Here is an 11,833-nt window from a genome sequence, read left to right as displayed (position 1 = left end):
TGTTTTTTATTCCAGATTCTATTTTACATTTAACCATCTGCAGAGCTAATTTTCAATCAACTTGACAAACAGTCATTGAACAAAAACTCTCTTCTAACAACACGGTGAGGCATGGTTGCTGCAAAGGTGGGAAAGTTCTCAAATTTGAGGAATCTGTACCGAGGAAGAATAGAAAAATTCAACATAGTGTGACGGGAAGCACAGTAGGAATGATTTAAAGGGGAAAACTTTGAGTTAATTTATTCATATCCTCTTTGAAGTCATTCTGTAAACGAGTTCTCAAGACAGCATTTGCACAATACTGGAGGCACACATCCCATCACGTCTGAGGACATATGTCAATCCAAAAGACCAGAAAGCAAGAGCTGCAATTCTTGCTCATATGAGGAAGGGGATGAATTTCATGTTACAGAAGTGGAGAGTACAGCAGTGGTCCCTGAATTCAGGCGGGGTGAGGAGGAGGTTGGGTGGAGGTGAAGTCCAGTTTCGGGAGAGAAATGATTTCTAAAGTTTTATGTGGGGAGCCACTCTGAATGATTTGCGCCTTCCATCCTGGAGCAGAGAGGCTTTGATTGGTCACTACATCTCGTAGTGACCTGGACATTGCCTCGGTACATAACTTTGAGGGCATGTCTTCAGATGTAGGCATGTTGTCCATGCATTGAGCTACACTCACCTGTTCTTTTGTAATAATATCCCTTTGCCCTGTTTGGGACAGAATGTTTCATGGAAACTCCCTTTGTGTGTCCCCTTCTCTTTCTCTGCCTTTGGATGTGGCCTTCCTAGATGTCAGTCAACCTGCTGACAGCAGACATCATGAAGCTAGACTCAACCCCCTGAAACCTGACCCCTTGCCTCATTTGAATGGCTTCTCCTCAAAAAAAGGATTCAGCACCTGCTCTCTCTCTCTCTCTCTCTCTCTCTCTCTCTCTCTCTCTCTCTCTCTCTCGACCCTTAAGGTCAGAGGAGTCATCACAGGACCCCAGAGAAAAAGGCATCTCTGTCTCTTGTGTGGTTATTTCGTGCAGCCTAGCTCCGCTGGAGTGACCCTGAGTGTTTTGGCCTTGAAGAACGTGACAGTTCTACAGCAAAGTGGAGGACAATAGTTTACAGCAGCTGGTTACATAATTTTGGAAAACTAGAAGAGAGGAGCATGAAGTATCCCAGTGAAAAGGGATGATAAAGGGGCTGGGGCTGTGGCTCAGTGGTGGAGCACTTGCCTAGCACGTGTGAGGTGCTAGTGGTGCATATCTCAGCACTGTAGGTAAATAAATGAATAAGATCAACAGATAAAAAAATGTTAAAACAAGAAGTGGTGGTAAGTGTTTCAGGAGATGGAATGTCAATGACCTGGATTTTATCACTACATGTAGCACGCATGCATTGCGATGTCTCACTGTGAGCCATCAACAAATGCCAGTGTTTCATATCAATAAAAATACAAATGCAGATACCTCAGTGTAGGTAATTACAAATTAAAAATCCCATTTTTAGTCATACAAAATTACAATGACTGATTAGATAGGTGATCCAATATATTGCCTTATGAGTGGGAATGAGCTCTAAGAAAGATGCAAAGAATGAGTTGCCCTGAAATACACAAAAATGAGGTAGTCACAGTTTTGCATGGAGGGACGGGGCTCTAGGTCTCCAATATGGTGCGCACTGTGACTCAGGAGAGACGTGTATTGACAGTTTCACCGAGAGGCACCATCTTGCTGAAGACTCTCCCCAGGGCCACCTTGATGTCCCTGTTCCTCAGACTGTAGATGAAAGGGTTCATCATGGGGGTGACCATAGTGTATGTCACTGAGGCCATCAGATTCATCATATTCGACAATGTGGTTATAGAACTGAGGTAGACTCCAAGGCCAGTGCCATAGAACAAGGAGACCACCAGGAGGTGAGACCCACAGGTGGAGAAGGCTTTGTACTTGCCTCTGTCTGATGAGATCCTCAGGATGGAGGAGAAAATCTGATAGTAGGAGAGGAGGATGATGGTGAGAGGGAAGACACCCAGGACGATGGCCACAGTGTACACCACTATGTTGTTGATGAGTGTGTCAGAGCAGGCGAGCTTGAGGACTGCAGGAAGATCACAGAAGAAGTGAGGGATTTCTATGTTGGTGCAAAACGAGAGCCTCAAGATGGTCAAGGTCTCTGGCAGGGCACCCAGGATACTGACCATCCAGGACCCCAGAGCCATGAGCAGACAGAGCTGTGGGTTCATGATGGCCACATAGTGCAGGGGGTGACAGATGGCCACAAAGCGGTCATAGGCCATGACTGTCAGGAGCAAGTTGTCCTGGCATCCAAACACAAAGAAGAAGCATATCTGTGAGACGCAGCCTGCAAAGGTGATCCCTTTGCTGTGAGTCTGGATGTTCCTGAGAGCCTTGGGGATGGTGGTGGAGGTGAAGCCAATGTCAGCCAGGGACAGGTTGGAGAGGAGGAAGTACATGGGCGTGTGCAGATGAGAGTATGAGATGACAGCCAGGATGATGAGCAGGTTCCCCAGCACAGTGACCAGGTACATGGACAGGAAAAGGCCAAAGAGGAGGGACTGCAGGTCAGGGTCATCTGTGAATCCCAGGAGGATGAAGTTTCCAGCTCCTGTTTGGTTTCCTCTCTCCATGGTGCTGGTGTGTTTTCCCAGAAGGAAGGAGAGAAGGAACTCCAAATTCACTCCAGCCAGAGGTTAGGGAGGCTGAGGCAGGAGGAATGCAAGTTGAAAGCCAGCCTCCGTATTTTAGTGAGATCCTGTCTCAAAAAAGTAAAAAAGGGCCTGGGAATGTGGATCGGTGGTGAAGCATCCCTGGATTCAAACTCTGGTACCGTCAACACCCCCTGCCTCCAAAAAAAAAAAAAAATTTCAAAGAGGGATTTCCCAGGATGCCCCAATATCTTTTATTGAAACTTTGCGAACTCAATAAATCATTTTGTCTTAACACTGAGTCTCTTTAATGACACGTTTCAGTTACCATTTTTACCCCCCAAAGAAACAAATCAAGACCTGATTGTATGTCAGTGGTTCTCAAATGGCGCCCCCAGGAATAGCCACCTGGGCATTACCTGGAATCTTGATAGAAATGTACATTTTCCTACACATCTGACTACCTTGACCCCACACTTTAGGTGTGAAGCAGCCCTCTCTGTGTTTAGAAGCCCCGTCAGGATTTGGATGCACACACCTGTTTGGGAACCAGGGCTCTAGATCTTGCCTGCATTCCCCAGCAGTTTTCGTCCCTAGGTTTTCTCCTGTGTTCTGCCTCATGCACATGGGAATGAACATCTTCTAGTTCCAGGCAGGTTGCCTGTCACGGGAAGGCTCTCTGTGTTACTGAGCTTGTATTCTGTGATTTCGACAGGTCATATCCTGTGGATGTGTGTGGTCCTTTTGCTAGAAATATCAGCATCTTCTGTTATTATTATTCTTGTTTCTATTTCATTTTAGTTACCATTTTAACTGTATAGATTCAAGAATCACTGGGTTTCTAATTATAGAAATCCTAGTGTTTCTAAATATAGAAATGAGTCTTATACACATTTAAAAAAATCACATTAAAATAATCCATGAAAGGGAAAATAGCTCTTCAAATCTTATTCATTCTGGACGTTTGCTTTCCAAGTATTCTTTATAAGGGAGGCAGTTAAGGTTAATTCTACGTTTATATTTTCTTCTGTGATAATCTGCAAGTGATGTCTATCAATTTTTTTTTAAAAAATTAAATCCGCCCCCTTAAAACATTCAGGTATTTCCTCTGCCACATGCATATACATGATTGACTTAAACTCACCATTCATCAGGCTGCCAGATTTATATTGTAAATTATTGTCCATCTTCATGGTGTGCTTAAAAGTCGAGTAGAGAAAGTCACCTAGCATTATTTCCTTCAGAATTCTATTTCTTGTTCCAATTTATGCTTGTAGATGAATGTTGGAATCAGCACTATTGGAAGTAAAATACTATTGGAATTTTATCAGAGATTCCCTTAATGTTTTAAACTAATTTAGAAAAAAAATGACATCATTTCAACATTCAGATTCTCATATCAGTAGCAGGAATTTGCCTCCATGCATTTCAGTTTCTTTTTAGGAAAATATTTCTGGTTTTAAAAAGAAAATGTAGATCACGTTCACTTCTTGTTTATAATATTGAGTGTATTTAAGCCTTAATGCTGTTAGGAATGATGATTCTTAATATCATATCCACTTTTGTGATTATATTTAGGAAGTGTTTGGTTTTTTTTGTGTGTATGTGTGTGTGTGTGTATGTGTGTGTGTGTGTGTGTGTGTTGATGATATATCATGTAATTTTTCTGGGCTTTCTTTTAATTTCATGATTTTTTTGTAAAAATCCACTTTGACTAAATAATATCACTTTATAACATCTATCCTTGTTATTTGATTTATTTTATTGCTTTGAAATTCCAGATCCTTGTTAAGGTTTTGTGTAAGAGATGGAATTCTTTGTTTTGACATATAATATGATACTTGAATCATATTAAATTGTATGATATTAAAATTATGTAATTTTAATTCCATGAATATGCATTGCTTATTCCTGCATACTTTGGAGGAGCATTTTAAAATTTTCTGTAAGAGTGTAATGACTTATTAACCATTTGAAAAATATAATGTTGAATGCAGTCTCCATTATCCCAAGTAAATTTTAAGACTTCAATGTGAAGCAAGAGACGAAAGCAGCTACGTAATGAAAATACAATGTAAAAATAAAATAAACATCTACATCGGCATGAGTAATCTGTAAAAGTAGAGGAACATTCTGACCAAAACATTTTTTGCACAAGTGAAAAAATACTTCACGAGTTAGGACTTTATATTGAAAACATCTGAAGAAAAAGTGCACAAGGTAGAAAATTGCAAAGATAATCTATTTAGTTAGTCAAATAATGTATTTCAATTACTAAAGTCTCACTTATAATTTAAGATTCACACATTGCTTAGAAAAAGGTCAAGAGAGTTAAAGATTCATTAAAGGAAATGTAAAAAGGATATTAAATGAGCAGATTTTCATTCTTATCATTAATTTATAAAAGTGTAATAAAAATAAGATTCTGTTTTCATGGAATTAATTGAGAAGGCCTTTTTCAAAAATAGTAACCATGCCAAATTCTGTGATGGGGAAAGGAAGTAATATTTCAGGTGCTGATATGAGAGCATACTTGGTCTGCCTTTCTGGGCCACAGAAATTAAATCAGCAAAGAGCCATTTTATAAATTCTACAAGAGTCACCAGCATATGACCAGGGATCTCCTGGAGTAGTGATGTCATTGTTACTTTTGGATTTGCTTCTTAATATATCATATAAAGACTGCAAATGAATACATGAGTCATCTATTCTTAAGAAATAGAAAATTTTAAACTTAAAATTGTTGGAAATAAAAATACCACTAGGCAAAACTAAAGCAGCAAGGAGCATAAAATGAAGGTAAAAGCAGAGCTAGAGAACTAAAAAGTAGAAAGATCCTAGAATAGAAAAACCCTACAAATTCCAGAACAAATTCTATAGCATCCACAACTAGAAAAAGTCAGACATCAAATGAAATGGATAAAAGGAGACAAGAGGAGGAAGGAGCAGGGTTTGAATTAGAGCAAATAAATTTCCATCATGTGTGATTATGTAAAATGGCCCCATTTTATTATGTAAAACTACAATGCACTAGTAAAACTCTTAAAGAAGACAAAGATGAATCGAAATGTCTAGAATTAGGAATGAGGAAAATGAACACAGAGGTAAGGAAATGCTCAAACTTACAAGATAATATTTCTTAAAACTCTAAATTGCATATGGTAATTCATAGTAATCGGGTGGGGGCTAGGGAAGAATAGATGTACTTGGGGTTAGACAGAGGGGAGTGCGGGGAGAGGGCATGAAGGTTGTAAGGAGAGTAGAATGAATTGGACATACTACCCTATGTGCATATATGATTACACCAGCTGTGTGACTCTACATCATGTGCAATCAGAAAAGTGAGAAGTTGTACTCTGTTTATGTATGATGTGTCAGAATGCATCCTACTGTCATGTATGACTAATTAGAACAAATAAAAAAATAAATAAAATAAAATACTCTGTCCCAGAGTAGAACTTATTTCTAGGAATTGTTCAAAGTTGATGGAGGATAATAAATCAACAACCACGGAAAGAACCAATAAATTATAAGACTTACCTGGCAGGACCTTTAGGTGGGCGCAGAAGCAGAATTCTTCTTTAAATAAAAAAGAAAACTAAGTCTGTCACCACCAATTATTTGTCAGCAGCCTGGAAATGCAAACCAATGCAATAGATGGAGAAAAAGGCACCAGAGATCTGAATATGGAAAAGGCAAGATGTCTATTGGGGAATGATCTTGGCCAAATTTTTTCTGTTGTTACATCGTGTGCATGTATGAATATGAACCAACAAATCCCACCTATGCACAACCATAATGCATCAGTAAGAAACAAAAGAGAGGCAAGATGTCATTGTTTATGGAGGATGGAGTGGCTGCAGATGACAGATTGGTAGCTGTGAACTTACTGTAACTGGGTGTGAGTTTACTAAGGCCATTCACACAAAGCCAATGTGTAGAAAGCAGAGGCCACTCCAGGTGGCACAGGGCAGATAGCACTTTGAGATCTTTGGCAAATATTGCTTCTCTCTAGTTCTGAATTTCCATTTTCAGTTCTAACAGAGAAGCCTCAGTATTCTCTGTAGCTTTTGCACTCATCTAACTTATTCAAAAAAATAAAACAGTCAGCAAGAGCAGCAAAAATTTGCATTTCTACACGCAGTAGAAATGAGTGCTCTTCAAGGTCCAACATTCCAAATGTTAATGAAATCTACAACACCTAGAATGGGGACCAAAACCTTACAAACACACAACAAATGCGAGATTAATATGTATAATTACTTGAGGACCTGCCTGTGTTCAGCACTTGTGTTATATTTTATACACCTTGATTCATTTCATCATCACTGCTGTTTTTATATGATGTAAACAAATAGGTTCTAATAATGCAATGATAATAACAAACAGGTGTATGCCCTACTAACTGTTCGAGTATTATTGTTTTTTATACCTGATTTACTTTAACTTCACCCCAACGTGGTTCTTATGAAGTGAACACTATTTTGATCATTATTTTATAAGTATGGAAACTGAGACAAAAAAATAAATAACTTGATGTCAGAAGATGTATAGTTGGACTTGTGTTGGCCACAGAATATACCCAAGGAGCTATTGAGTGAAAGAAGGAGTAGTTTTATACATAAAAGAAAAAGAAGCCTCTCTGATGGGGGAGAACACAGACCCCTTTAGTGGTGCCAGAACAATAGTGAAACTGGCTATTGGGAAAAGCTTGACAGATGGTCATTCATCAGCCACGTGAGAGATCCTCAGAACGGGGTTCAAGTAAAGAGAGTGAGATGAGAAGAAGCGGAGAGGGAGAGAAGTCGAGAGAGACAGGAGCTGACTGCACAGATGGGTCTAAGTGAGGGGCCCCTCCTCACTGCAGTGTCCCCACTTGGGCCACCAAGGCTTGTCCTGTGAGCCCTGTGCTGCCTCCTACCTGCTCCCACATGAGCAGCCCCAGGGGTGGTGAGCTCCTGCTCCTCCTTCCCTGGGTGATGAGGGTCAGCTCAGCTCTGCTGAAGGGCAGGAGGAGGCGAAGGCGTGAGTGCTCTTCAAGGTCCAGGTGAAGTCACTCATTCCTGGCAGAGCAGAGCTGTGGGTGAGAGGATCACGGGGCATATGAGTATTTCCAGGGCCTGGGAGGTTGAATTGTCATTAAATTAATTTTTACGTTATTATTCTGTTCTCTGAGCAATTGAGTTTCCATAAATTATGATGCAACACTAGAAAGGTAATTGTGCACGCAGCCAGTTTTGCATCCCTGGGACCATCTTGTTTGCCAGCCAAGTCTATCCTTCCCCTGGGGCCGTTGGCTCATGATGTGGGTTTTTTCTCTCTTTTTTTAATTGATTGTTCAAAACATTACATTACATATCATATTTCATACATTAGACTCAAGCGGGTTATGAACTCCCATTTTTACCCCGTATACAGATTGCAGAATCATGTCGGTTACACATCCACGTTTTTACATAATGCCATACTAATGACTGTTGTATTCTGCTGCCTTTCCTATCCTCTACTATCCCCCCTCCCCTCCCCTCCCATCTTCTCTCTCTACCCCATCTACTGTAATTCATTTCAATCCTTGTTTTTTTCCCCATTCCCCTCACCACCTCTTATATGTAATTTTGTATACAATGAGGGTCTCCCTCCATTTCCATGCAATTTCCCTCTTCTCTCCCTTTCCCTCCCATCTCATGTCTCTGTTTAATGTTAATCTTTTCCTCCTGCTCTTCCTCCCTGCTCTGTTCTTAGTTGCTCTCATTATATCAAAGAAGACATTTGGCATTTGTTTTTTAGGGATTGGCTAGCTACACTTAGCATAATCTGCTCTAATGCCATCCATTTCCCTGCAAATTCCATGATTTTGTCATTTTTTAGTGCCAAGTAATACTCCATTGTGTATAAATGCCACATTTTTTTTTTTTAGCCATTCATCTATTGAAGGGCATCTGGGTTGGTTCCACAGTCTAGCTATTGTGAATTGTGCTGCTTTGAACATCGATGTGGCAGTATCCCTGTAGTACACTCTTTTAAGGTCTTCAGGGAATAGTCTGAGAAGGGTAATAGCTGGGTCAAATGGTGGTTCCATTCCCAGCTTTCCCAGGAATCTCCATACTGCTTTCTAAATTGGCCACACCAATTTGCAGTCCCACCAGCAATGTACAAGAGTACCCTTTTCCCCACATCCTCACCAGGATTTGTTGTTGTTTGACTTCATAATGGCTGCCAATCTTACTGGAGTGATATGGTATCTTAGGGTGGTTTTGATTTGCATTTCTCTGACTGCTAGAGATGGTGAGCATTTTTTCATGTACTTGTTGATTGATTGTATGTCCTCCTCTGAGAAGTGTCTGTTCAGGTCCTTGGCCCATTTGTTGATTGAATTTTTTGTTATCTTATTGTCTAATTTTTTGAGTTCTTTGTATACTCTGGATATTAGGGCTCTATCTGAAGTGTGAGGAGTAAAAATTTGTTCCCAGGATGTAGGCTCCCTATTTACCTCTCTTATTGTTTCTCTTGCTGAGAAAAAACTTTTTAGTTTAAGTAAGTCCCATTTGTTGATTCTTGTTATTAACTCTTGTGCTATGGGTGTCCTATTAAGAAATTTGGAGCCTGACCCCACAACATGTAGATCAGTGCCAACATTTTCTTCTATCAGACACAGAGTCTCTGATTTGATATCAAGCTCCTTGATCCATCTTGAGTTAACTTTTTTGCATGGTGAGAGAAAAGAATTAAGTTTCATTTTGTTGCATATGGATTTCCAGTTTTCCCAGCACCATTTGTTGAAGATGCTATCCTTCCTCCATTGCATGCTTTTAGCCCCTTTATCAAATATAAGATAGTTGTAACTTTGTGGATTAGTCTCTGTGTCCTCTATTCTGTACCATTTAGTCCATCCACCTGTTTTGGTACCAGTGCCATGCTGTTTTTGTTACTATTGCTCTGTAGTACAGTTTGAAATCTGGTATCGCTATGCCGCCTGATTCACACTTCCTACTTAGAGTTGCTTTTGCTATTCTGGGTCTTCTATTTTTCCATGTGAATTTCATGATTACTTTATCTATTTCTATAAGAAATGCCGTTGGGATTTTGATTGGCATTGCATTAAACCTATAGAGAACTTTTGGTAATATCGCCATTTTGATGATGTTAGTTCTGCCTATCCATGAACAGGGTGTATTTTTCCATCTTCTAAGATCTTCTTCTATTTCTCTATTTAGGGTTCTGTAGTTTTCATTGTATAAATCTTTCACCTCTTTTGTTAGGTTGATTCCCAAGTATTTTATTTTTTTTGAGGATATTGTGAATGGGGTGTTATTCCTCATTTCCATTTCAGAAGTTTTGTCACTGATATACAGGAATGCCTTTGATTTATGCGCGTTGATTTTATATCCTGCCACTTTGCTGAATTCATTTATTAGTTCTAATAGTTTCTTTGTAGACCCTTCTGGGTCTTCTAGGTATAGAATCATGTCAGCCGCAATAGTGATAATTTAAGTTCTTCTTTTCCTATTTTTATGCCTTTAACTTCTTTTGTCTGTCTAATTGCTCTGGGCAGTGTTTTGAGAACTATATTGAATAGAAGTGGTGAGAGAGGGCATCCCTGTCTTGTTCCAGATTTTAGAGGGAATGCCTTCAGTTTTTCTCCATTCAGAATGATGCTAGCCTGAGGCTTAGCATAGATAGCTTTTACAATGTCAAGGTAAGTTCCTGTTATCCCTAGTTTTTCAAGTGTTTTGAACATAAAGGGATGCTGTACTTTGTCGAATGCTTTCTCTGCGTCTATTGAGATGATCATATGGTTCTTATCTTTAAGTCTGTTGATGTGGTGAATAACATTTATTGATTTCCGTATATTGAACCATCCTTGCATCCCAGGGATGAATCCTACTTGATCATGGTGCACAATTTTTTTGATGTGTTTTTGTATCCTATTTGCGAGAATTTTATTGAGAATTTTTGCATCTAGGTTCATTAGAGATATTGGTCTGTGGTTTTCTTTCTTTGAGGTGTCTTTGTCTGGTTTTGGAATCAGGGTGATGTTGGCCTCATAGAATGAATTTGTGAGAGCTCTCTCTTTTTCTATTTCCTGAAATAACTTGAAAAGTATTGGTATTAATTCTTCTTTAAAGGTTTTGTAAAACTCCGCTGTATACCCATCCAGTCCTGGGCTTTTCTTGGTTGGTAGTCTTTTGATTGCTTCTTCTATTTCATCCATTGATATTGGTCTGTTCAAATTGTGTGTATCCTCCTGACTCAGTCTGGGCAAATCATATGACTTAAGAAATTTATTGATGTCTTCACTATCTTCTATTTTATTGGAATATAGGTTTTCAAAACAATTCCTAATTATTATTTCTGTAGTATCTGTTGTGATGTTGCCCTTTTCATCCCGTATGTTAGTAATTTGAGTTCTCTCTCTTCTTCTCTTCATTAGCATGGCTAAGGGTCTGTCGATCTTATTTATTTTTTCGAAGAACCAACTTTTAGTTTTGTCAATTTTTTCAATAGTTTCTTTTGTTTCAATTTCGTTGATTTCTGTTCTGATTTTAATTATTTCTTGCCTTCTGCTACATTTGCTGTTGTTTTGCTCTTCCTTTTCTAGGGCTTTGGGATGAAGTGTGAGCTCATTTATTTGTTGTTTTTTTCTTTTTTTGAGGAATGACCTCCAGGCGATGGATTTCCCTCTTAAAACTGCTTTCATTGTGTCCCATAGATTCCGATATGTTATATCTGTGTTTTCATTTATCTCTAAGAATTTTTTGATTTCCTCCTTTATGTCTTCTGTAACCCATTGATCATTCAGTAACATATTGTTCATTTTCCATGTGATGCAGGATTTTTTCTTCCTTCTTTTATCATTGATTTCCAGTTTCATTCCATTATGATCAGATAAAATGCATGGTATTATCTCCACCCCTTTATATTTAAAGGGGGTTGCCCTATGGCATAATATATGGTCTATTTTTTGAGAAGGAGCCATGTGCTGCTGAGAAAAAAGTATATCCACTTGATGATGGTTGGTATATTCTATTTATGTCAGTTAAGTCTAGGTTATTGATTGTGATATTGCATTCTATAGTTTCTTTATTCAACTTTTGTTTGGAGGATCTGTCCAATGGTGAGAGAGGTGTGTTGAAGTCACCCATAATTATTGTGTTGTGGTCTATTTGATTCTTGAACTTG

General features: G+C 39.0%; 1 protein-coding gene across 1 annotated transcript; it reads right to left on the bottom strand.

Annotated features, from left to right (window-relative positions):
- Window positions 1–1,672: 1,672 nt before the first annotated feature.
- Window positions 1,673–2,635, bottom strand: LOC101955410 (olfactory receptor 7C2). Its single transcript, XM_005333130.2, has one exon. The coding sequence runs from the start codon at window positions 2,633–2,635 to the stop codon at window positions 1,673–1,675; it is 963 nt and encodes a 320-aa protein (XP_005333187.2).
- Between the last annotated feature and the right edge of the window lie 9,198 nt (window positions 2,636–11,833).

This window comes from Ictidomys tridecemlineatus, chromosome 2 (genome assembly GCF_052094955.1).
Source record: "Ictidomys tridecemlineatus isolate mIctTri1 chromosome 2, mIctTri1.hap1, whole genome shotgun sequence".
Taxonomy (NCBI): domain Eukaryota; kingdom Metazoa; phylum Chordata; class Mammalia; order Rodentia; family Sciuridae; genus Ictidomys; species Ictidomys tridecemlineatus.
The sequence above is the reverse complement of the archived record's forward strand: the minus strand, read 5'-3'. Positions and strand labels throughout refer to the sequence as shown.